This window comes from Brachyistius frenatus, unplaced genomic scaffold (assembly GCF_029030835.1).
Source record: "Brachyistius frenatus isolate BFR_SWC_R1_liver_20210118 unplaced genomic scaffold, ASM2903083v1 Contig_9, whole genome shotgun sequence".
NCBI classification, from domain to species: domain Eukaryota; kingdom Metazoa; phylum Chordata; class Actinopteri; family Embiotocidae; genus Brachyistius; species Brachyistius frenatus.
Genome location: NW_027210608.1, coordinates 7,400,952 through 7,427,718, shown reverse-complemented (window position 1 = coordinate 7,427,718; position 26,767 = coordinate 7,400,952). Strand labels below are relative to the sequence as shown.

Here is a 26,767-nt window from a genome sequence, read left to right as displayed (position 1 = left end):
CTACATTACCCAGAGTGCAACACTGGCCCCTAACGAGGCTTGATCAGCCTCTGGTGGACATGTTTGTTTCCTTTGTTGCGAGTTTGAGACTTGCATGACTTTAGATCTGTATATAGACTGTACACAATAAACAAAATGTTGACAATGAGCTACATTTCATTTGTTTTTATTTACTCATGAATAACAAAAATTTAAAAAAAAAAGAAAAAAGAAGCTGAATAATCACATTGCAACTATCAGGAGGCCACCGCTTTTCACATCAATATTTAGTAATGACACACAGGAAACATCCAGTTCCTGCATCTCTTTCAAAACATCTGATGTTTATTTCAAAAGACTTCTTGTAAATGCAGAGTGTTCAGTTAAGATTGCGCAATAATAGGTTATGTGTAATATTAAATATGGTTTCTATCGCAACAACAGTGTGGACGTGACAAACCTTCTCCACTATTACTGACACTGAGGAGGTCATCTGTTGATCCAAGGCTCCAATGAAATAAAACTATTCTTTAAAAAAAACAAAAAACAACATACAGCAGACTTTCATGCAAAACACAAAGAACCGAGATCTGCTGCCAGCTGCAGCCACGCTTTTTTTTTGTTTTGTTACACTGCGGGGCGCCATAACACTGCACATTTTTAAAACTAGAGCAGGAAGTCTATCACCTTTCAAATATTTTGTTGATTAAAAATTGGGGACGGTGTCGACCCGGTCTTTGTACCCGCACTGCTCCACTCCATGTGTGGAGAAATTGTTTAAAACCTTTTGTGGCTCTAGAGAGTTGCGTAAAACGTCTGGTTCTTTCTGCACCGATTTTTTTTGGACCATTAATAAAAATAAAAAAAGACTTTAAGAGTTTAATGACAAATAACTGGAGTGCTCTGTTGATGGCGGTGCAGAGCGTCGTAGAGGCCTGTTGAGTGAGTGGCAACGATGTCGATAACGGAATGGCAAACTTTTAAAAAAGTATTGTGTCTGAGCGATGGTTGAAAAAGCAACACAAAGCCATGGCTGAGTTTTCAGTTTTATTGACATACACTACTTAGCCTACAGTATGATGCAAGGTATTATTCCCTTTGAATAATTTCAAAAAGCACTGCAGTCTTAAAAATTACAAAAAATTTTAACATACAAAATATACAAGAAATAACAATACAAGGCTTGGTAAACATCAGCTAAAACCTGTATTTCCCTTTTATTTTACAAAATTATATATATATATATATATGTATATATATATATATATGTGTGTATATATGTGTATATATATGTGTATATATATATATATACTCGACACTCATACATGCCCCCAACCTTTTAGGAATGACATCCATTTCAAAGTATCAAAAATAGAGTTGTACAGTCTCTGTTGCTTTACTATTATGTAAAATGGGAACATATTGTTCGGTCTTTGGTTGCGACAGAAGAGCCAGAGTTTACTGTCCATGCTGGTTTTGTTTTGGGTTTTTTTTTTTTTTTTTTTTTGTCGGCTCAAGTCTTTCAAGCTGCAGAACCAACTTTATATGCAAAAAACAACAACAACAAAAAAAACATCTCCCTTCTCCCATCCAACCCCTTTATTTCCACCCCGTGTCCCCCCCCCAAATAACAAACAAAAACAATAATAATAGTTACTGACTTACGTCTTAGTCACGGAAAAAAAAAAAAAAAAAAAAAAATCAAATAACGGTTAACCCAGAACAGCATACAGACACACTGACAAACTGGTTTTCAAACAAGAGTTTTAAGGCATCCTAATAGTTTACATAGTGACGTGCTACTCTCACTATCTGAAAGTTTATTATTATTATTTTTTTTTTTTACTCTGTGACGCTCATAAGCAACTTTATAAGTAGTTTGTAATCTCACGTCTTGTGTGCAGCGTTCTTATCTCACGTCTGCTGCCGTTACAGTTTGCATAGCCTAAAATACAACGTGTGTGCTTCTGTTGTTGAAAAGAGGACTCTTAAAATTCCTGTCTTCTGTACAGCATATTTGGTACAAACACCAACCATCCATCCACACACACACACACACACACACACACACACACACACACACACACACACACACACACACACACACACACACACACACACACACACACACACACACACACACACACACACACACACACACACACACACACACACACACACACAAGTGAACCTATGAAGATGTTTGCACTGTGTCCTCCACAAGGCTGCTTGGCTGATGGGACAAATCCAGGGTGCTAACAGAATCAATCAAGCATCTACAACAAGTCTACAGTCTACTTCTAGAGGCATCAAGGTCTTGGTTTTTTTGTCCTTTTTTTTTTTTTTTTTATTTTTTTTATTAATTTTTTTAAATATTTAAAGGCATTAGGCAGAAGTTCAATGCATAGCAGAATCACTTTCACCTGGAAACTGACTTCAAACCATCAGAAGCAACGCTCCTCAGCTCTCGCATGCTGGAGCATCGTTGTCAAGCTTAAGGCAAAAAAAAAGAAAAAAAGAAAAAGCCAAAGGAAACCGTTCAAACCGGAATCTTGTCTGTCTGCTTGCATCAACGTCAATCGTGTCTGACGACACTCTCGCCCTCGAAGTGTTTGTGTTATTATTATTGCTGCCATACAGGCACTGCATATCTGGTCAAGGGTCTTTGATTGTGATCAGCAAATATTGATTGTTGCAAACAGGGGGATGTGGAAGAACCCCCGTTTCATCCAGATGTTGTTCTCTGGACTTTTTTTTTTTTTTTTTTTTTTTTTTTTTTTTAACCTTGTTCATTGACGGAAGGGGACGCCACACGTGACTGCAATATATAGACATCTTCACAAAGAAAATACTTTCAATACTCTTGTCCCGATTATTTCCCACTGTATGCTGCCTGGGCTGTCGTACCACGGCAGGTGTGTTAGGAAATGGAAAGGCACCGACAGGCCCCCTGGGAGATTTGGGGAGTTATTGCATGAACAGAAATTTCAGAGGCAGAGAGGTCTGTCTCGGTGGACCAATGAAAACACTTCTCTGTAACACGGGGGGGGGGGAAACCTGGACATCTTCACACACCTTCAAATGTCCCCTCATCAGGAATCAGCAACTCGTACCCACGCGTCGTCAAACTTCAAGCCTGCTGTGCAAAACAACAACAACAACAACAACAACGATGACGACGAAAAAAAAAAAAAAAAAAGCTTTCGCTACCATTCAAAGCTGCTAAATGTTAATAAGGCATTTGTTCAACTCGAAGAAGATGAAGGAACACAGGAGAGGAAGGGCGCGGAGGGGGGGGGAGACAGAAGAGACGGAGGTGGTTGGGAATTAATGTACAGATATCTACACGGCTGCAGGGTTACTACAAGTAGTGGAATGTTGCAGGTTGCAGATCTGAGACCAGCACCGCAGGGAGCTCGCTGTCCCGGCCGGACTCCCCCCCCACCCCCACCCGCTCTCCAGACCTTTAAAAGAGACGAAAACGAGCAGTGGACCAAGTGGTCATCACAGGTTGTTTTTTTTTGTTGTTTTTTTTTACTCACTTCGGCCTGACAGCAACAAGCAGCGAGACATTTGGGAGATTTGTCGCTGATAACGGTTCATTCAGATCAATTCAAGCCGCTTTGATTCGAATTTAATCCTCCAATGACAGCTAATCGTGAATTTTTTAGAGTTACCGTGCCAAGCGTTTGTTTTCGCAGCACCCTGACGTTTCTAACCACGTTGCCTGAGAAACTCTTGAACTTCAGAGCACTGAAACAACCTCCTGAGCACGTGTGGAGCTCCGATGCCTGCGTGTCGCGCGACGCCTTCGCTCGTAAAGGTCGATGCTGGTGAGAGGGCGGCGGCGGCGACGCTCTCGGTTGTTTTTTTCGTAATCCGCCCGAAGAATTGGAAAAGTCAGCGCTGCGGAGTCGCAGAGGTGAGAGCTGATTGGTCGGGAAGACACCGAGAGGGACGCGTTGATGACCAATCGCAGGCCGAGAACTCAAAGAGACGGCGCTGAGCAGAGAAGAGCTGAGGAGGCCGTCGACCACTCTCCTGCTCACGTTTCCGTTTCATCTGGGTGAAGTTCTGACGGTCTGAATCTGCATCTCCGACAACAATCAGTTTGAAATGAAATCGGAGGATTGTCTCCCGGTCAGGCGGGCGGTCCCGAACGTCCACGTGGCTTTAACAGAATCTCCAACCTGTTTGTCTTTGACCACAGTCGTGTCTCTTGAGTCCTCTTCTTTCACCTGGACCAGGACGAGCACAGGGACCGGGACCAGGACCTTGTCCGTGTTGGAGGTGTGGAGGGGATGGTGCATGAGCTGAGAGAGGCTGTTTTCAGGGCTGAGCTACGACTGGCTGTGCGCTGACGGAGGTCCGCGGGTGCTGGGGGTCTGGGACATGTCCCTGCCGATGATCTCATTCACTGTAGGAGATTAAAAAAAAAAAAAAAAAAAAAAAAGAGAAAGAAACATGAATCACCTTCTACATCTTTGACTTGTGTGGCAGCAGCTTGTTTTTACATCATTTTGTCTGGAAATGAAACTATGTTTTTTTTTTCTTCTTCCATCCAGCAGAGGGGGATGTAGTTCCACTACAAATGGCTCAAAAGTGGAAAAAAAACACAAAAAAACCAACCTCAAACAGGCTGGCAAACTTAAAGGTCACAAAGTCACTCCTGACAAAACAAATGAGAGAAACTATTCCATTCTGTGTGTGTGTGTGTGTGTGTGTGTGTGTGTGTGTGTGTGTGTGTGTGTGTGTGTGTGTGTGTGTGTGTGTGTGTGAGAGAAATGTAACCAGCCAGCACAACACACCGACTCCTGTAAACGCACTCCTGTTGCAGCTTGTCCATTACTTCATTAGAGCTTTAATGGCGGCTCACTACGTTTCCTCGGGCCCCTTCACGGGGTTTTTTGTTGTTGTTGTTGTTGTTGTTGTTGTTCAGCACGGCAGTAGAGGCCGTGTAAAAACCGACCCACTGTTTAAAAAAAAACAACAAAAAAACAACAAACAAAACATGCGGTGGAGCCCTGGGAGGCACTCAGGCACAGCGAGGTTAATTACTCCGCCGACTCAGTTGGACGCTGATTTGGAATAAATAACAGATAACTCTCTCTCTCTCTCTCTCTCTCTCTGCCCCGTTTGTCAGCCGGATTGTTTTCCAGCTGCCGCCTCAACGACGTGCTCACACCGGGACCACAAGAAACGCAGCGGGGAGCCAGTTAAAAAAAAAAAACTACAAAACAAAAAAAAACTGCAGCCGTGGAGTGAATCAAATACTTTGAGGTGGTGAGGACAAGAGACAGACAGAGAGACAGAGAGAGAGAGAAGACTTTCATTTGTTTCAAATTTATAGTAAACGTCAGAGAAAAAAAAAATATGTACGCGTCCGTCCCGGGACTTCTTCATGTGGTTTAAGTGTTTGTAAATGTGACGATGACGAGTCAGAAAAAAAAAAAAGAAGCAGAAATCAGTTTGGCCGGGCGAACTGGTTTGGAGAACTCTTGGCCCAGTTTGACACCGGGAGGTTTTACGGACCGACCGACCTGTCTGAACACGACGGCTGAAATACAGCTCCTCTCCGCTCTCTGTCCACTCGTGAGACTGAACTGTAAAAAAAAAAAAAAAAATCTAAATGTTTCCCGGGACAGAAGAAACAAACGATTTACTGTAACTCGGTTACAAAAAAAAAAACGGTATTGGGGTGTGTGTGTGTGTGTGTGTGTGTGTGTGTGTGTGTGTGTGTGTGTGTGTGTGTGTGTGTGTGTGTGTGACTCAGTCAACGATGAGTAAATGAACCGAGCTGAAACCATACGGTGTTCAAATAGAAATAGAAAAAAAATTAAAAAATCAAACGGACTAATTAAGCAACGCAAATATGAACGTCATTATTATTTGCAGCGTTACCTTGGTATTTACTTCACAACTCTACAATAATCTGTCCCTCTTCAGATCAAACCCACACTTTCATGCTCCAGCCTTCACAGCTTCATTTCAACCGCCTCGCTGCTGTACATTATTTGTGTTTTCTGCTGCTTGCTTTGTGTCTGGCCACCATCACTCACATCATCCTGTTAGCGTGGGAGGCTCTTCCTTTCCCATGTCAACCATGTTCTCACTCTCTCACACACAACACACACACACACACAACACACACACACACACACACACACACACACAGACACACACCGTCACACGCTCGCAGCACCGCCACGCGCTTACGAGAGTACCGTGCGACTATCAAAAGCAAACATTTGCCTTTGTGATCTGCAGTGTACCGCCGAGGGATGACACGGCGGGCCCCTTTATTGATTCGTCACACAATTCCACGCGTGAAATTAAAAGCGTGTTGGGAGGAGCGCGGAGCTCCTTCAAAGGTCGCGGCCTTTTCGAGAGACGGGCGTCTCGCAGGGCGGCGCGGCTTTTTTATATATATATATATATATAAAAAAAAAAGGGTCCGTCGTTGAGAACCCTCGCGAGCCCTCGGGCCCTTTCCTTCTGTCCCGAGATCAAATTCGGGTTTTTAACGTTTCAATTCTTAACTCTTTTCATCCGAGGCTGAATAGAAAAAAAAAAAAAAAAAAAACGTAGCTCGTCGCTGATAGCAATGTGTGTTCGGCCTTAAAAAAAACAACAACCTGATATTAGTGCATAAACGAGCTCCGCGCTGAACACCGTGAGGCATGACATTACCGGGGGGCGGGGGGGGAATTGGGGGTGGGGGGTGCCACCTGCACAGCTCGAGTGTTTTGCGCGGTAAAACGCCGAAGCTGCGTTTTATTGAAGGGACTGAATCTGCTCTTAATACCGCAGCAATATGAGCAACGTGGTGTGAAGTGAAGTGAGACAGACCGACATGGAGTGGGCGTCTGCAGGAACATATCACTTTCCGCTGTGCTGATTAGGTTTGCTTGCAGAGGCAGACGTGAACCCGTCGGCCGATAAATAACTCCTGAGAGACAAACTGAAGGCAATTAGCGTAAATCAATCAACCGCCGGCTTCAGACTAATTCCTTTCTCTTTGATTCAGTCGGTTTTCTCTTGAAAGAGGTTTCCCCCCCCCCCCCCCCGCACACACACACGACCCGTCGAGAGGCTTCGCTCTCGATATTACAGCCAGAGCATTTGATTTGGAGCCGTTTGAAAAACAAATGGAAGCACGTTTCCATCTCTTGTCTCAGAACATGAAATGGAAAGGAAGCGAGCGCACCTCCAACCGCTGAACGCGGCGGTCTTTGTTCTTTCCCTTCTCGCTGGATGACAGCTAACGACTGGGAACGGGCTCAGCGTTATGTGACAGAAGTCATAGCGTGCGGACCGAAGAACAACAACAAAAAAACTTATACAGCACAAAATCAACTTCAGTAAACAAACCAAAAAAAAACAACCAAAAAAACAACCAAAAAAAAAACTCATCTCAAAATGGTCCGAACAAAAGAAAACGTTTAGTCAGCGGACAAAAAAAACAAACAAAAAAAAGCTGTTATTACATCGTTGTTGTTGTTGTTGTTTTTTTAAACATAATAAGAGGATGTTCATCTCCCCATATTAGTGAACTATAGATAATCTGTGCTTCAATTTAATCTGCAGCTCCACACATCAATGACCCAGAAGTGAAAGAGAGGTTTGAGTGGAGCGCGGCCCGCGATGACTTTCATATGCCGATAGTGCCGTCTCAAGGTTTACTGGTATCGCTCATGGCAAGCGCAACAGAAGAGCGCTGATTCAGCGCTGCCGCTCGTAGTAAGTGTGGCTCTGAATGTCTCAGCCGGAGGGAGATCCTCTGCAGATGACTGGGAGGGGAGACGGGGGAGGGGGGGGGGGTCTCCCTCCACAAAATATACATCGGCCCGACTACTACAGATACTACTGCTGGGAGACTTTCACTACCAGGCTTTCGTCAGATCGCTTCTTTCCCGCGCGGAGGCCGTCGTTCGGTCCTTCCCCGCGTCGAGCACTTTATCTGACTGAAACGATCGACTGAGTGCGTCTTAAAATGAGCGGCCCCCCTCCTCTCGTGCTCACCCCGCCCGCGTCCGACCCCCTCCCCCCCGCCGACCTCCCTCCTCACGCGATGCCGACGGCCTTCTCGGGCGGCGGGAGCCGGTGAGTGCAGGGGAGGGGGGGGGGGGGACGGACGGACCTCCGACGACCTGGCTTACGCTCGCTGGCTGCAAGCAGGCATCAGTAAGAGCGAGCAGCCAGCGGGAGGGTTCGGAATAATACAAATGTAATATAACCCCCGCAAACGTGGCGCCGACACGGCACGCAGACTTTTAGAAGTGGATCGTTAAAACTGTAAATTTGTTGTAAGAACTGGGTCTGGTGAATGAAGAAGTATCGGGGGGGGGGGGGGGCTTCTTTGAGGTCTCAATTCCAGCAGGAGACCGCTTGCCATTGGGTAATCTCCATTTCTAAAGTGCACGTCAAAGGAGGCACATTGAAAAGATTTACATAACGCAAACCAGAAGCGAAAAAGGCAGATGGACGTCCCCGCACGATAAACACGTCTACTGTCGAAATGGAAAATGGGTAATTATCGGAGCCCTCTGTGACACGCAGAAAAAGAAAAGAAAAGAAAAAAAAAGGTTCCCTGACCCGGGCTTAAAAAAAAAAAAAAAACATGACTCTGGCAGAGCGGCTTAAGCAAATAAGTCGGGGGAGATTGACTGATTCTTGAGTCCAGCGGATGAAGACGGCATGCCAACAATGGAAAAGGTTTGTGCAAAGGGAACAGAGACGAAGCGAGACCCGGTCCGCCTGCAAGAGGGAATATCAAAGGGAGCAGTTTCCACTCGCAGAGCCCTGTAACGACGCGCACACGTCTTCACGAAGCCTCGGGTACCAGAGTGAACGTGGAGTTAAAAAAAGAAAAAGACAAAAAAAAGAATACGGAGCGATCACACACACATTGGAAAGAGATGGTCAGTTAATGGAACTGCGTATTGAAATCTTCCAGGCCCCGCTCAGTAAAGCCTCTTTTTTTTGTCTTTTTTTCTTTTGACTTTTCCTCGACTCTTTCATCTCTGCTGCTCTGCGGTGCCTTTCTGCTTTATTTGAACGTCATTCTTGGAGTGTGCGAGCGAGTGGGGGAGCGAGGGCACGCGGCGCACCGGGGAAGCTCGTTACAAAAGTCACTTTCTCAAAGTCACTCATCTCTGTGAATCATCGGTGGATTTCCCATTTGGTCTGACGGTAAGTGATTCACAAGACTTTCCGCCCCTGATGCGGGACGCAGAGTAGAAGCTCCGCTCAGCCGACGACCGGAGGACCGGCCTTTAAAGGGAGGGAAGCCAGCGGAGCTCGAATGGCCGCCTTGGGGAGATCGGCGGAGCCCACTAGAAAGGTTAATAGTCCACAGCGTAGGACTTCAACCTGTAGGAGCTTCTGGTGTTTAGTAACCTCGATAGCTTCATTAAACTTCATCTTTTTCTGTCGTTTGATGGGTGACGGTGCATCGGGGGCTGAATCTAAAACAATTGATTCGGTTTTTTTGTTGGTTTTTGGGTTTTTTCCCCGCTCCAATGGAGAATTTTGGTTCATGTTTCCTACTCCTGGAGGAAAATATACAGCAAGAAAGCTGCAACTCGTGATTATTTTACCTATAAAAAAAAAAAAAAATCTAAATATAGCACACACAAAAAAAAAAAAGTGGCCATCACATTGTCCAAAAAGGAAAAAGATATTTCCGTTACTATCTCATGCGACAAAGAAAAACAGCAAATCCGCACGAGTGAGAATCTGAAAATGGTCATTGTTCTGTATCGTTGCTTTAAGAGTCGATAAATAATGATGTTCTGTCACGAAAGCGGAGTTCTTCTTCTCTGTAGTGATGTTCTGACGACCAAACACGATACGGTGGCAGCAACACGCTAAGGTGACTCCCCAAAAGCTCCCAGCATGACTGTTTACACACACACACACACACACACACACACACACACACACACACACACACACACACACACACACACACACACACACACACACACACACACACACACACACACACACACACACACATGCGCGCATTTCAGCAGCTCCATATTTACAAGGGGGAGTGAAATCTACCTCAGCGCACCGTCAAGCCCTCACATGCGGGCCATGAAAAAAAATGGAGACTAGTATCGGTTTCCCAGCCGAACGGCGGCGCTCGAGTGGGAGAGGCAACGAGAGTCGTCGGTAATGCGGGCAAACAAAATGTTGGTGAACTCCACGTTAAAGACGGCGCATTTCATTTTCATCCAAATAAAAACAAAAGGGAGAGTTAATACGCCGCTCTCCTCCCCGCCGAGGGATTTCCAGGCTTTCCCTATTTCTGTCTGGAGTGAGAGGCAGCAGCTGGCAGCGTCTCCACACCAGGCCCCGGCTCCGGCCAAGACCTCTGCATTACACTCTTTATAAGACCTTAATTGTGTGGAAAGATGACACAGAAAGTCCGTTTCCACTTGTTTAAGGGGAAAAGACCAGCAAATGTTTGCCATTGTTTTTAAAGAGCAGCAGCAGCAGCGTTTAATGGAAACATATTTTCCTTCCACTCTTTTTTTGTTTTTCTTTTCATGCCATCGAATCAGGAGTTCAATGTTTTTACTGTTATGGTTGGTTAATGGTGGCGAGAAAGCCTCGGACTCCAACACATACACTCATACGCGCACACACACGCACGCACACACACACACACACCAGCACAAAAACAAAACAAAGGTTTCATACAAATAATCGGAGTCAAATGAACTACAGATATGTTTACGTTTCTTCCTGAGTTTGTTCACATTTGAATAAAAATGTCTGAAGTTGTCTGAAGGAAAACTAGTTTGTGTGAGGAAACATCTCCACTAATGAACTCAAATGTTTCAGAATAAAAGCCGCTGAGCCAAAGTTTACTGTGAATGACTTTAGACTGTTGTTGAACTTTATGTTGGAGGAAACTCTACAAATGAACTTTTCAGGCCTTTCCAAAGGAAAAATGTGATCATTTAGAAAGGGAGCCAAAAACAAAAGGTCATTTCCAAGTCTAATTTCATGTTTAATTTCATTTGGGATGAAACCGGAGTCGCATTTCTCGCCACCTGTCAAAGGTAAATCCAATATTCACTGGCGTTTTCTACCCCCGGTCTGGTCGGCCAACAGCGGAGAAAAATCGTTTTGGATTGTTTTACAATCTTTTTTTTTATTATTATTATAGCTCTCAGCCATTTTCAAGCATTTCGGGAGATAACATCTGATTGTGCTCAAAGAGGAGCTGCCTTCAAACTCGATCGGGAAATGGGCACTGTTTGGTAACGTTGCTTTAAAAAATGAATGATTTACTAATGATCTCATCGGGGCTGGCAGTGTTGACAAACCTTTCTCGTGCAGGTGCAACTTGTTTGGACGTTGTAGCAACAGCATCGAAACCACATCACGTGTAATGAATAAGGATCCACAGGAGACGGTGAAGTAAAGGAATAAAACTGGAAATAGAGAAACATGTCTCCTCCTTCTCTCTGATGGGGACAACATCTGCCTACAGCTCAGTAAATAACACATTACATCTTGCTGTTAAAGAAGAGGTGGTCCACTATTACCGCCGTTATTTTAACACTTTGAATTTTTGGGATTACACTCACAGAACATTTTCCTGAGCTGGTAAGTGGATTTTGTCTCATTAAGTCAGGTCCCGGCCAACTGGTTCCAAAAACCCATTTCCAGTATTTATGCAAAGCTTAGCTAAGCTAACCCAACCCACTGCTGGCTCTGCTCTTATATTTAGTCTCATTATAGTCAGACACATCTCCGCCATGCTGTGCCAGCACTGGACAATAGTCTGCCTGCACCCGTACTGTATGTCATTCTGCTACAGGGGGAAAAAAAAAAAACCAAAAAACCCCACTGTGGCTTGTTTGCATTTCTTTAATCCAATCACAATCGTGCAGCGACAGCGCCCAAGTAAAATAGTGCCAGAGAGGAACGTATTTTGTTGAAACATTTGTACGTGAGGAGGCGGAGCCGTGGCACTAAAACGGAGAAATCCCCGGCAAAAGACTGAAAGGAACTGAGCAGGCCTGATTTAGCGCACGGTCCAAATCTTCATCAAAACATTTTCAGCATGTCGGCCGTGGGCCGGCAGCACAAGAGCTCCAGACCGCGTCGGCCCATCCTCCAGCCCGCGGGTGTTTATTTAGCAACCAAACACAGGTTTACAGGTGTTTGGCAAAACTGTCCCGACAGCCACACTGAGCGTAAAAGTATCATATTCTGAATCCACCAATCAGCTGCGCTGTACCTGGTCGTCCTGTAATAGAAATAGCGTGTACGTAGCTGTGTATAATTTGTTTTGGGATTAAGTAACTCACGCACCGTCGATTAACTCACACACCATCCTCTCTTTGCCAAATGTGCCAAACAGTGACCGTGAAAAAGCAGTTTTTGATGGTGTTTCATTGAAGGCACCACACGGCCCGACTCGGTTTGGATTCAGACGTCAAAGCGGCAGAAAAACACAAAGCTGCACATTTTAATGACATTCAGTTATGTCTCTTGCTGCTTTGTCGAAACATTCTTTCTTTGTTTTTCTGGTTTTGTCTTTGTTAGCATCTTTTTTATTTTTATTTTCACTAAAAAGCCGAAAGAAAACGTCCATCTGCTGAATTTGCAAGAAAGTATTTTTTTTGTCTTTTCATATTCCTCATTGAGTGCGAGGTCTCCGTAACCGCTCAACTTCATTTAATCTTTTTCAAAGGAAATAGGGAAATTTCAAATATAAACAATACACTGTTAAAAAAAAAAAAAAAAACCAGTGCGCTCTTTACTTTCATCTCAGATGCCAACTACATTTCAGATTGAATGTCTCGGCTGAGTGACCCTGCAGTGGGGTTGGATCCTGAACTTGTCTGTCCATCTGTCTGTCAGTCTGTCTTCTCACCTCCTGCGTCTCCTGCTCTGCACACGCGCGCACACACACACGCACACGTGCGCACACACACACACACACACACACACACACACACACACACACACTTGCACCTCCCCAACATCAAACAGATACACACAAATACAATACATCATCTCGCTCACACGCACACATACACACACACGCACGCACGCACGCACGCCCACACACACACACACACACACACACACACACACACACACACACACACACACACACACACACACACACATCTCAAGCATGCTCTTGTGTGCGTCACAAGGGCCATCTGCTTGCAAACCAGAGCAGTTTTCTACAGACTCACATTTGTATTTCCTCTTATACCACTGACACATGTCTGCAATGCTGCGTACGGATTTCTTGCAGTAACGCAACGGTTCTTTATGAAAACTGTAGAGGACAAATTTTCCATAACGCTCGGTGTATTTGATATAAAACATAAAGTACAGAAAAGAAACAAAGTGGCAGAAAAAAACCCGACATGTCTGCAGCCTTTGTTAAAATGGTGACGTGCTGATGAAAGTTTGACTAAATTGTAGATTAGAGTTGGTTTCCTGTATTTTAATGACACTGATCACACAGTCAGCCACAACATTCACAATCGCTCAAATGCTTTCGATGTGGATTACTTTTGCTATTTTGAAATTAAACAACCAGAGTGCAGATTTATCTTTTATACGACAGTAAATGAATTCATGTGCCCTTATAAGGCTCTACAATTACACACTGTAAGTTAGCATTCATGTCCACCCTGACCTCTCTGTCAGCCAAACTGGAGTGTATGCGGTCTACTTAAGAAGAGTGCCGCAGCCTCTAAAAACTCGGAGCTGGGTGAAGCTCCACGTTGCTACTTCAAAACATGGCCTACAGAGATGGGCTGGCACAGAAGCTATTTTTAGCCCCCGGCTCAAAGGGAGAGCTTACACTCCCGGCTCAACCGTGTCACTCACAAACTTCTCTCACATTTATTTTATTTTTTTTGCGAGAGAACGAGAGCAGGCAGCTACTTTCGCAGCGCCTGTGTTTCGATGCTTGTGTGACAGCAGAGAGACCGAATAAACCTGAGGAACAGTTTCATGTGAACATTTTCTTGGTTAACAGATTAAATCTGTGCATACAAATGAGTTCGTAGAGAGAGAGAGAGAGAGAGAGAGAGAGAGAGAGAGAGAGAGAGAGAGTATGTGTATTGTTAAATGTTATGCACTGTTGAACCCCAGTGGCTGTTGGTCTTTCACACATGACTTATTGACAGCAGCTCTGTGTTAATTAGGCTGACCCTTGCTAACACACAAAATCACACCTCCCCGACAGCCTCACCAAGCTACTTATTTACCCGAAATCTTTAGGACCCTGATTTGAATATGGCAATGGGGTTAAGATAACCAGCCGTGGCTCTGAATGGCAGATAAGGAGGTAGATGACTTTGAACAGTTTGGATTAACATATTTTAGGTAAAGAAGTTCATTCATTCTAAATGCAGGCGCTGACTTCATGGTCAATTGTTAAGTCAACAAGTTCTCCTGAGCATCCTAATTAGACTTGTTAACGCAAGTACACACACGCTCACCTAAACGCAAGCACACACAGGATGTAATTACGGCAGCAGCACACACAACTCTCTCTGTGTTCCAGCTACAGCCGTTGCAAGTAGCACGAAATGATGCAATCCTCCTCCTCTGTCTACCCAGTTCCAAGAAGCCAAAAAAATTCAAAGTGTAATTAATCTCCAAACTGCTGCCAGAGATACAGAAGCTTAGCACTTCACAATTAGGCCCTTTAATATGATACTACAGTTATCAGTCCCATTGTGTCTATGTTACCCAATACTAAGTCACAGGACCCCTCAGTAATGAACCTGTGTACACAACTGTGCGCCGCAATGACAGATGAAACGCTGTCAGTGTTATCAGGCATCAAGGTTTCAGCCCCTTGAAAATACAACAACTGGTGCTCTGTATTGTTTTACATTATCGCATACAAATTTATCGTGTGCGTCACATATTGTAGGGTAAATTTAATCCCACAGCGGCCCCTTGTTTCAGACTGAAAATGAGATTGATCACAGATGGTCGGGCTCTAAATATCTTGTGTAAAAGGACAGGGTGAGGAAAGAAAATGTGATAATGAGAGTGTGAGTTTGGATATAAAACTGAATAATAAGAGTTAGCGATGGATGTAAACACAACAATCGATTGACGGTGACAGTGGCAATCTATTTCTGATGGTCTGGCCTGTTCTGTCTAACTGAAAATACAGTCAAATGTAAATGAGCTCAACTCTTGGTCAATTTGTCACGTGCTGACAATAAAGTGACGGCAGCTAGTTGTGAACAGGCCATTATGACTCCCAATGGGAGACACCAGGTAGACGCCACTGACCCTCGGCAGGAAAAAAAAGAAGCTTAAACTGTTTCATCGATGTTTAGAGATAAATATGACAAAATATATCTCACCATCGTCCAGCGTGATGTCCTGCAGGCCGATGGTGCGGAAGGTGGGCTCCCTGTCTTCTGGCTCCTGTTTAATGTTCAGCCTCTCCCCATCTGAGGGAAAAGGCCCCTGAGGGCTTAGAGGATGAACAAGGGGCCCCACTGCTGCCGGAGATAGGCTGGTCATGACCGGGCTTGTAGCCTGGGGAGAGAGCTGTCCTGAATGCTGCTGTTGCAGGGCCCCCAGAGGGCTGCCGGCAGAGGTGGGGGAGGATGAGGTGGGAGACTGGTAGGGCAGCGAGTGGATCTGAGGAGAGGAAGGCCCGGAGTGGGGAGAGGGGATCATCCTTGGAGGAGGGGCGCTGGACGGTGTGGGACAGGAGGCTGACCTTTGACTTACTGGGTGGTAGCCCATGGCCCTCTGCAGCTGTGTGGAGTGCTGCCCAGTAAGGGGGAGACCACCCGCAGAGGGCACCTGGGTGGGATTCGGGGAGCAGTGGTAGCCGCCGAGCGTGTGGAGGTGCGGGGATGAGGGGGAGAGCAAGGGCTGCTGGCTCTGGGGGGATCCAGCAATGGGGTTGGCGGTTGAAGAGGAGGGAGCTGATGGCGAGGAGCAAGGGGAGGAGGGGTACACCATTCCCATGCCCATTGGGTGTGATGCTGCACTGGGGCTCTGCTGAAAAGGCATCCTCTCGTAGCCCTGAGGAGGAAGGTTGGTCTGGCCGTTGAAGGGCAGGCTATGACCGTGACTGTGGCTGTGCTGCATAGGCTGGTAGGAGGGCCGGGGAGGAGCAGAAAGAGGAGCAGCAGCAGAGCTCGGGTGGTACGTCATGTGGCAGTCTGCAGGAGGGTGGTGCAAACTGCGACCCTGGAGGTGAGGCAGGTGCTGGAAAGACGGGGAGCCCAGGGAGGAGCAGGGGGCCTGCATGGGTAGCAGGCCAGGTCCGGAGCCCGTGGCCAGGCCATGAGGGGAGCTGGACAGAAGGTTGTCCGATGGGTGGCCCTGTTCAGGAGAAGGCAGCTGGGTGCGCACCAGACTGGCAGCATGTGCCAGGGGCAGCGACAGAGGGGGTACTGCAGGAAGGTCCAGCTCGTCTCTATGCTCCTGTTTAACCATGACTGAAGGGAGAGAGGCATACACACAGAGAGAGAAGGACGAAGAGGGGTGTGACAAAAGAAGACAGACAGGATGAAAGACAAAAACCACATTGTCAGTTACAGCAATCAATCAAATGCTGCAAGAAAATGGAGGAAAGACACGTAATCTAAACATTTGTCAAGTCACTGCATTGCAACATTTACAGTGTTGCTGCTGTTTTTGCTTCAGGTTCAGTAGTTCAGAGACTTCAGCAAGATTTTCCACATTCTCAACCCAGACTAATTCCCTCAATCGGTGGCTTTAAAGCGAAAACATGTTCAACAATACCGTAAAAAGTGAGCCAAAATAACCTTAAAGCAGCGTACGCAGTCTCTGAAATGTATGGATTGTGAAATAGGTCTCCTTACAGGTTAAAAAAAAAAGCTTTCCAAAGACAGAGTGACTTTTTCATAGTAAATGGGGCCATTCCCTTTTAGTGTGACAGCTTAGAGCAGAGCTATGCCAATCGGTAACCTATTTCCCAATCTGGTGCCTTGTGACAGTGAGTTTTATTTTTATCCAGCTCTGAATCAGAGGGAGAGCATATGTTGTCAGTCTGAGTGCCATCATGTGAAATGTTGTGTGGGGAGAGGAGCTGAATGCCCCCCAGCCCAGATCAGACCAACAGAACAAACGAGTTCACTGACTGTGCCCTCTACTCACCCTGTCACGCCGCTGGGATTGAAAGGCAAGAGGCACAGAAAGGCCAAACAGGATTTATTCTGGCTGAAAGTGGAGCCAAGGGATTTCAAGGTTAAGAGAAGGTTGATGTACTTTATATTTAAACCTGGCTGTATATTATTGAACTCGGGCTATTCCATTTTTGTTTAGGTTTAACAAATACTGTTACCTGCCTGACAATGCAGCAATTTAAAAAACCAAACAAGGGAAATTTATTCACCATTTTCTTTCAGAATAAACACATTACTTTCTTCTGACAATTTGCTCAGAATTCATCCTTTAATTGAGCCAAAACCCTCTGCAGCAGAGCTCGTGATGAAACACGAAACACAATTGATTGGCTGATTTTTTTTCTTTTACCACAATATAGCAGGCGTGGTGACATTAGTGGTGTCAGCGACCCAGCTTGACTGACGGATAAGGGTTATTCTGCTGTGCTCTGATTGGCTGCCCAAATCTGTCAAAGGGGAAAACAGGAACTGCCTGTGCAGAGTGGGCGTGCTTGCAAACAGAAAGGCTGGGTGGGTGGATGGGCAAGGCCGCTTATACGCGTACACACACATACACACAAAACAGAAACATGCACAGTTTTGCGGTGAAACTCAGGGTTTGGATGTATTGTACAAAAATGCTCACATGTCATTATATTCCGTCAACTGTGTTTTCAGTTTGACTGGCTTTAAGAAAAAAAAGAAAATCAAATAAGAATTTGGTCTCAGTTAAATTAAAAAAAAAACGAATTAAGGAAATATAAGATTAATATATTATGAATACTGAGTTTTCCTGATCCTCAAATGAAAAGCAATAACATCAAACCACAACTCATGGTCTATGGGTGGCAAAGGTTTCCTGGACAGCACAAGATTTGTATCTTAAAACACATGCAAATGAGTATTGGCAAAAAAAAAAAAAAAAAAAAAAAAAAAATTTGAGAGTTTGAAGCGGCTTTACAAAATAAACAGTTGGCAGGTGTTAATGTTATTGTTAGTGGAAGAGCCCCCAGTAAACCACAGCAATGCTTTCTTCAGAGAAAGAAAGAGAGAAACGAGGTTAGCAAAGCCCACGTGGAGAAGTGTGCAACACGATAAACATGTTGCCTCTGCTGTCACTCAAACTTCTTGTCATTAACTTGGGAGTTTCACTACAGCAGGAGGCAATACAAAGTCAAACTTAGGCAATAATCTCTTTGTGTAAATGTCTTCAGTACTATATCGTATAGAAATAGCATAGGTTTCAGTAATTATAGTCTTTAAAAACATTTGCAACACATATTTTGAGAGAGAGAGAAACTTATTCTAAAACTCATGAGGACCTCTCTACTCACCTGAAAGGTAAGTGAAGCGCTGCGATTGGCTCCTTTTCCGCTTTCCATTGCAGACATAAAACTGCACCTGCACAGCTGAGCTCACAGTCTTACTGTGGTAGGGAGGGACCTCCACCACGATGCACAACTACAAAAACATTTGACATTATTGATATACACGTTTTATCATCAAAAACTGTACCATTTATAAATATTAAAATGCAAATACTGGTAAAAATGTGTGCAAATATTACAGAATTTTTTTTTATAGTGAAACTACAAATAAACAGCTACTTACGCCTTGACTTTTCTCACGGATTATTTTTGCTTCAACTTCCCACTGTGGTCGTCCGTCTAGAGAGAATGGTGAAGAGAAAAAGACGTGAGGCTACATGACTAAGCATATGACGATACAAGTGTTAAAGTGTCCAAAGTTAAAATCCTTTGCTGTATATAATACATCTTCCCCACTTCTGTTTCATTACATCAATCTGTAAATAAACTCTAAATATGAATAAAACTGCCACAAATCATCTGACCGATATATCAGAAAAGACGAACTTGTGATGAAGCAGAACACAGTATCACTTTACCAGAGCCGCACCTAATTAGACTTTTTTTGGACTAACATAACAACCTCAATTATTGCAAAAAAAAAAATCTGCATAAAACACGGCATAAAAATAAATGTAATTTCGCTGAACTAACACAGAAAAAGTGATCAAGCCGCACCACTGATCGCATTTTAATTTAGACACATTTTAGGTATGGTATAATAATTTAACAAGCTTTCCCAATATGCACAAGCTCTCTTTCTCTGTTTTTCCTAAAAATGATGTCAGTGTACAGGGCTTAAGGACCATGTGAGGCTTCAGAAAAAGCACACAATTTCAATTAGTTCTGGAGAACCAAGAGACATCCAAATGATGTCGTTTTAAAAGACCCAGAAGCCCCGTGGAGAAAATCTTAGCAGCTATTAAACAGTAATCAAATGTCCAAATATCCTGCTGTTTGTCTTGCCTGGTTAAAATTATGAAGAGAGCGGTGGAATAATTGTATTTATTTTAAAATGCCTTTACACACTGCCAGGTTTCTGGCTAGAAAACATCCTTTCCAGTTTTCCTATGAGGGATCTAATTATTTGGCCAGACATCTTAGGGGCAGCTGCTTGAAGCCGTCGGGGTGAAAACATCGACAGGCTCGCAGTGTGGTTGGAAGAAATCACACTCGCTGCAGCATCGGGAAGAATACAAACTTTGACAACTAAACTACTGAATAGCCTCTCAGCCGCAGTAAATGTATTTTCAGTTCCTTTTTCATGGTGCAAGTGTTCTCTGCACCTGCATGGCCTCTTCCACAAAACCCCAAAGGATTCCCCCAAATACATGCCAGGCATCTGCAACATGTCTGCAGAGTAGAGTTGAACAAAGCAAGCACTCAGCTGTAAACCCTGTTGCATTTAGGCTATTCTGCTTTCTACCAAAATCCACTCTACTGTAGCTTTAAGTAGGTGTTCCTGATCTCACCAGAACATTAGCCTTGGTTGTAGTAATCCACGGATAGATTAGGCAGTCATTACCCTCAGAGATTCTCTCTTTTGTGAAGGAAGAGCTTAACTCATTGATGACAGGGTCGTTTTTTTTTTCCAAAAGAGCAAATGACCTTGAATGTCTTTGCAGCTGACAGCAGTGCATTATTGCAGTGCAGCATGTTGACATTCAACAGGCAGGAGCAAGGGCCCCACATGCTCTGTCAGACAACAAGCACCAACAGGAACCTCATACCACACTAAGACAATGACTTGGATCATCGAGACACCCTGCGCACACCGATCAGAGGAGGAAAGAACGTGCACCCATTGTGCCGGAAGATCGAAGAAAAATAAAGAAGGTGATTACTGTTTATATTGCAACCGTGGGCTGTTACAACTTTGTAAAAAGCCACAATTGTGTCACTTTTACAACAACACAACACCCACCCGTGCTCTATTAGTCACTATTGAAGGCAGTCAGTGTTGCAGCCTTCAAAGACAAATCCTTTGTATAAACATTCACGCTTGTAAAACTGAAAGACTTTTACCAATTATGGACTTATTTTAACGTCAGTGTTTGATGAGGTCTAGTAACTCTGATTAACACATCTTTAAAGTTAAGGTTTTATGTGAAGAATATATATATATAATGTATATTGTGCACGTCTCCGAAAAGAAAAATAATTCATGTACATGTTTATGTGCAGATACTGTGCCACTAAATCCTAAGGCTCATCCCCTTTTCCTTCATTTGTCCTCCCTTTCTTCTTGTATCCTCTTTCACTGCCTACAAATAACTTCAAACAAAATTATTTTGGAAATCTTTTCTGTTTGCTTTTCTTCCTCAAAGAAGTACAGTATATCAGAGCTTTGGTCACAGCAAGACAAAAAACAAGATAAAATGAGTAAAACATGAATCTATCACAAAACTTAAAAAACAGGATTTAGAAAATATTTTCTTAAGTAAAAGCCTTCAGCATATTATCAAATGGCAATAAGATCTTAAAATATGCGCTGATCAGCATCTTTGCACTATGTTTATCCCAAGTAAATATCACATTAAGGAAGCAAACACTACAGTTATGCATACCAAAAGGCAGCATAGTAAAGTCACCCAGTACCATCCCATAATACGTGTACAAGCAACAATAGGCCAGTCTCTCCAGTTCTTTCGTGAATCTGTTGTTGTCTTTCAATTATGAGAGATGGTGGAAAAATATGTGTCACTGCCTTTCCTTCCTTCTTTCTTTTCTTCCATTCCTCTACTTACACCAATCACTGTCTTTCTGCACTAAAGCAGGCGGATTAGCCCTGATGAGGGGGATCATTTACACAAACCTAATCAACATCATGTTCCCCTCCTCTTTCATATTATTACTGTCTCCTTCCGCAGTCCGCTGCCCTCGTGCAATACGGTGCCCTGCTTTTCTCCCAACCTAAGATGTGTCCTGGTACACCTCAGTGCTAACACGTTCCTTCAGGCAGCTTCTTTACATTTTTTTTTCTCAAGAAAATCTTAAAGAAATTGGCCCTCACTCACAAAAGCAATACCATTCCACTTTCTGCCATGTGTAAACTTGAATCTGTTGCTCCGCATCACAAAGGTACCTCGGGCAGGCAGAGACTGGCTCGAAAAATGTCATCCATTTAAAATTTCCATCCCGACTAGCAGCAATTACATGTGTTTTTATTATAGAGTGGTGTATAAAGGAGACAGAGGATAAGGAGGAGAAAGACAGCGGTTTAAAAGAAACAGGATGAAAACCACAGGGAGTAACATACGTGTTAAATGCAGGGAGGTATTTGTTGAAAAGACATCAGCACCTTGGTTTCAGGATTCTGCCTGAAACACCCTGATTCACCCCGACTCACAAACTCTCTACACAGATGGTGCAAGCGATCAGTAGTAGTTGGTGGTGCAGTAGTAGTGATCCCTCACTGGTTCACCAACTGCAAACAGCACTAATTATGATTACTCTAAATGCAACAAACAAGCATCAGGTAATTACAACTCCTTAATTTTCCTAATGGCAGCAATTAAGGAAGTAAAGTGTGGCTGAAGAACAAAATTTCTTACATTTGTATGTTTTTTTTTGTGTGTAACATACTCCTACTGCAGTAGTTTGATCTTGATATTTCCAAACAGCACAATCACTTGCCAACAACATTACCAGTTGAACATAATCTGTTCAACATTTCCCAAAATGCCCCGTGGGAACGAAGGGCTTGCTAATTCTTGAGAACTGATGCACGCTTATTAACAGCTTTGTTCCTAGAAGTCAGGAGTGGTTTCATGCATTTATAAATTTATAAATATACAATTTCTCTTGATACTCATATTATCTTGTGGCAACCGAGGTCATATTAAAAAAATAACAGAAAATCTATTTGTAATTTAAATACAGAAGACAGACATAAAACTCACCTCTTTGCACTAATGCGAAAAAAAAGTTTTCTAGGATTTTGCTTTTAAGAGGTGAACTAAGAATTTGCCAAGACGAATATTCCACGATAATAAAATGCCAAGAACCGAGTTTGGTCTGCTGCTTACAAAATACACATGCAAATGATACATTATACATATACAGAGTCTACTGATCAAATCTGTCAGACACCCATGAAATATTTGTACACACACAACTGCTCTTTTTGCAGCGGCGGTTCAGGGCTGAGCTGCTGTGAGGACACAACACTTACCGGGGCCTTTCTCCAGGAAGATGACCTTGGACTCTGGGAAGAAGTTGGAGCCACTGATGACCATCTCCTCTCCCCCGCTGACCAGACAGCTGGTCAGGCTGGATTTCTCCACCTGGGGCAGCTCTTGAGCTGAACGCTGGGCTGGGAGAGACACAGAGGGGGTTGAAGAAAAAAAAAGAAGAAAAGAGATGATTATTTGCTGAGCTGTGTTCGTGTAGTGTAAGTGGACAACAGCTAGTAAAATCATGTAATCCAACGTTTTCTTGATTCCTGTTGTTCTGGGTTTTGTACCCTCACGGTTGAAATCCACTTATTGTAAGTCGCTTTGGATAAAAGCGTCAGCTCAATGAAATGTAATGTAACGTACCAAGGCGCCAGAAATGACTATGACACAGGTAGAATTGTGAAAATATATTCTCCTTGTGTGTTTGGGCATGTGCATGTACTGTGAGTGTGTGTAGCTTCTTAGACCCATCAGACAATATTATTTAAAGTGACTTTCAATCCTAAATTGCCAACGTGCTAATAAAGACGTGTGTGTGTGTGTGTGTGTGTGTGTGTGTGTGCGTGTACCCGTAGCGTCTTTATTCTGTTTTCTGAACGATTATTTTTACGTGTGAGAAACTCTAGGAAGTAGACACTCACAGCACTCCACAGGAATGGAGGCAGCCTGCAGCGACAGCACCTTCCCGTTGGGTTGAGGGATGTGCACTCTGAACACCACGCGGACCCGCGTGTTCTTTCTTCCTATATCCGTCTCCCCCTTCCGCAGCTCGATGTCTGAGTTCCGCAGCTTAAGTATGCCAGCACAGTCGATACTGCAAGGTAAAGGGAAAATAGTTGGCCCCACACAGCACCACCGCTGGGATGGCAAGCATCTAAGACACATTTAAGTAGTAAAAGACTAGGAGTGATAAAACCAACCACAAGCCCAGCAGGGGATTGGCAGAGAAAAGCAGTGTTGAATCACAGATTAAAAATGCCTGTGAATATGATTTATTACAAGTGTAACTGAGACAATTCCAACCAAATCCTTCCTATGAATTCCAGTGGAAATGAAACCAGATCTTATATAAATATAATCATTCAGGTGTTACGGGATCATAACTATATTAATAAAGTTTATTTCTCTGCTCCATGGGAAACCCTCAAATTTTCCTTCTGAGCCTGTTGGTTTAAATTAAGAAAATCTATAAAATCCCCTTTGGAAGATATTACAACCATGTATAATCATAAACATAGTTATTTTTCATTGGACATGGCTTCCTTCATGGTGGTAAGCTCATAACTGAGTAATGTAACCCTCAAGTGCTTCTGACATCTACCTGGCTGACATGTTGTTTTCAGGAAGGAGAGGAATTTCGAGAACTTTGGTGCTGGAGACGATAATTTCTTGGCTGGCCGTGGCTACAGTTTTCCCAGTGATCCGGTGCACCTGGTAGAAGGCGTGCGGCCTCAAGTAACGGTCATCTGCTGTTCCGATGAACATCTGCAGGTTGACAGGCTTCTCGCTGTAGCCAGTGAGCTGAGATGTGACGGAGAGAGATAGAAAAACAGAATAAAAACAGATGTGAGTCCTTGGGCTCCAGATGAGAGGTGTGAACAAATGAATACTCTTTTTGTTTCCACTGCCGTCAGAGCGCCACTTTTTTTTTTGAGGAAATGTAAATGGAAAGTTGAGGGTGTTATATTTCTGTCGTGGCAGCTGAAGATTCATTAGGCGCTTTGGCCTCTTACCAGTTTGGTGCTGATATTTTCAACTTATACTCTTCTAAATTTCCCCTTGAATGTCTTTTCTTAAAGGACTCCTTTTAAGATCCTGTTAAGAAAAATCTGCGCTAATCAATAATTTCAAGAAAATGTAAATTGAGCTTAATCACCACCAGCTATTACACTATACAAAACAAATGCAAGAACACTAACTTGGTTAAAAGTCAACAAGTCAAAACCTAGTGTATGACTGAAAAAGAGGGCTTTCCATTTCATTAGGCCGGGAGGAGCAGCAGCAGCAGTAAATGCAGTCACTGTACCGGCCTGTAGTGATGAAGAGGGCACTCAGCCGTAAGCCAAAGCTCTATTTACCACTCGGCCTACATCCCTTCGCTCACATACGGTCATGATCTATGGGGAATAACTAAAAGAATAAGATCAAGCGGGTTAAGAAGTTCAACCAGAGTAGAGCTACTACTGAGAGGAGTGGGTTGAGGTGGTTTGGGCACCTGATGCCATAGGTTGGAGGTCTACCAGGCACAGCTCGAGAGATGTTATCTCCCATTTGGCCTGGGAGCACTCTGGATCACCCCCCCGCCGGCATGTCTTGGCTTTTCTGCTGTCCTTATTGCAATTCTAATTGGACTAACTGGTTAAGAAGATGAGCTTTTAATTTGAAACAGATACAGAAAGTCAGGTCATTTGCCGTAACAATGGTGTAACTTTGATCAGTTAGTCTCTCAATCAGTGGCAGACATTTGCCTTTAAAGGTTTGGCCCTGCTGTTGTGGTCCTGTCAAAAAGGGATAAATGATGGTTTACAAATCAGTCACTGCCAAGATGATGTTGATCTATAGGTTAGAAAGGACACATAACCATAATACTTCAAAAGCAGCGTACACATCTGAGTGATATCTATTGACCTCATCTTGAAAAATCTGACACAAAATGATATAAATAGCATCACTTACATAATCCTCAACACACTCTGTGAGTTCTCGTGCATATAAAATGGCTTTTAATGGTTATACTGTGGTAAAAAGGAAAAAAATACCAATGAAAATGGCAGCTGCCTTCTCAAATCCAGTGCTTCATGCGTGCCAACCTGGCTGACCCTGAGCGCCTCGCTGCAGCTGTCCTCCCTGCTCGTCACTGAGTGCTGCCACCTCGGTTTCCACTCAGACAAGCGAGATGGTTGACGAAGGAAACGTGTTGCACGTTAGGTAAAGACAAGGGGAAGATGGAAAGGAGAGCAGGACCTTTCCTCCTCAGAGAGACAGAACTAACACACAGGCTACACAATCCCGCTACTGTTGTAATGTTGTACTTGGCAGACTCCGTGACCCCCTCCCTCCCCCCCCTACCCTCCACCTCGCATATGCACACTCCCACCATACAGCCCACACCTCCAGCTCAGATGGATGGCAGCCCGTTGAGGGCAACAGAAAAGAACAAGGCCTTTCATTGCTGTTTCACCCCGGGAACTGCCAAGCCTCAACCCCACCACAGCTGGCTACTGACCCTTTCCTCCCTGCAGGTTTGCGTCACAAAAACGTTTTGGTGCGTGGTAGGACAGAAAGTGGGTGTAGCTTGGCATTTGTCAAGTCCTGTTCCAAAACTAGCTAAAATAAAACGGCTAAAATTGGTCACAATCAGGCCCTGGAAACATATGTACCTGGGAAAAAGCAAGCACTAGTAAAGAAAGTGTTTATTATTACATCGACTTTCTCTGAAGCCAATTATCAAACTATGCTGGTTTGCGGAAGCAGGACTAAATACATTTTATTTCCAGCATTGGTAGAAGGTGAGCTTGAATCTTCACGGCAACTGCTGTCACTGATTTAGTGGTAGCCTTTGCTCATCCTTGCATCTCCCGCTCTTTTGTTCTCACTCGTTACTTCCGACACGGTCCCTTGTGGTGAAAGAAGTCGACGTACAGGGGAACCTAAGTTTAACCAAGCTGTGGAAAAACTGAAATAAACTGTGTTTACAGCGGACTGTGTGAGAGGACGAGCCTCCAGAGACAGATACTAGCCAGGCAGGGTGGAGCTTAAATCTTAATAACGATTCACTGTTCTGAGTTGAATAAAAACCTTGTACCTAGAAAAGGGTGTGCTACTGAACCCTATAAAGACCTAATGGTTCCCAAAAGACAACTAAATTGAATGTAATACAAGGGAAAATATATTTTGGGGCTAGTAAACTAAACTGGACTTTGTGTTGCTATTTAAGACCAAGTAAGTTAGGAGATGCACCTTTTACTAACCCCTTCAACATGTCAAACTTCTGTAGATAAAAGAACAATGGTTTGTATATTTTACTAACATTTACCTTTCACTTTTACTGTCTCAGAGATATAAGTGCAGAAGCTGA

The 26,767-nt window shown here is 43.9% G+C and overlaps 1 protein-coding gene across 2 annotated transcripts in view; it reads right to left on the bottom strand.

Moving 5' to 3' along the window:
- Nucleotides 1-3,822: 3,822 nt before the first annotated feature.
- The window catches only part of nfatc3a (nuclear factor of activated T cells 3a), a 62,905-nt gene continuing 39,960 nt past the window's right edge, over nucleotides 3,823-26,767 (bottom strand). For both annotated transcript variants that reach the window (XM_069690553.1, XM_069690555.1), the window contains exons 4-10: nucleotides 24,011-24,210; nucleotides 23,331-23,503; nucleotides 22,686-22,826; nucleotides 18,756-18,811; nucleotides 18,479-18,605; nucleotides 15,360-16,454; nucleotides 3,823-4,396 (exon numbers count right to left, since the gene is read on the bottom strand). In XM_069690553.1, the coding sequence (XP_069546654.1) occupies nucleotides 4,320-4,396; nucleotides 15,360-16,454; nucleotides 18,479-18,605; nucleotides 18,756-18,811; nucleotides 22,686-22,826; nucleotides 23,331-23,503; nucleotides 24,011-24,210 (1,869 nt within the window). In that variant the 3' untranslated portion in view covers nucleotides 3,823-4,319. The remainder of the gene's footprint in view (nucleotides 4,397-15,359; nucleotides 16,455-18,478; nucleotides 18,606-18,755; nucleotides 18,812-22,685; nucleotides 22,827-23,330; nucleotides 23,504-24,010; nucleotides 24,211-26,767) is intronic.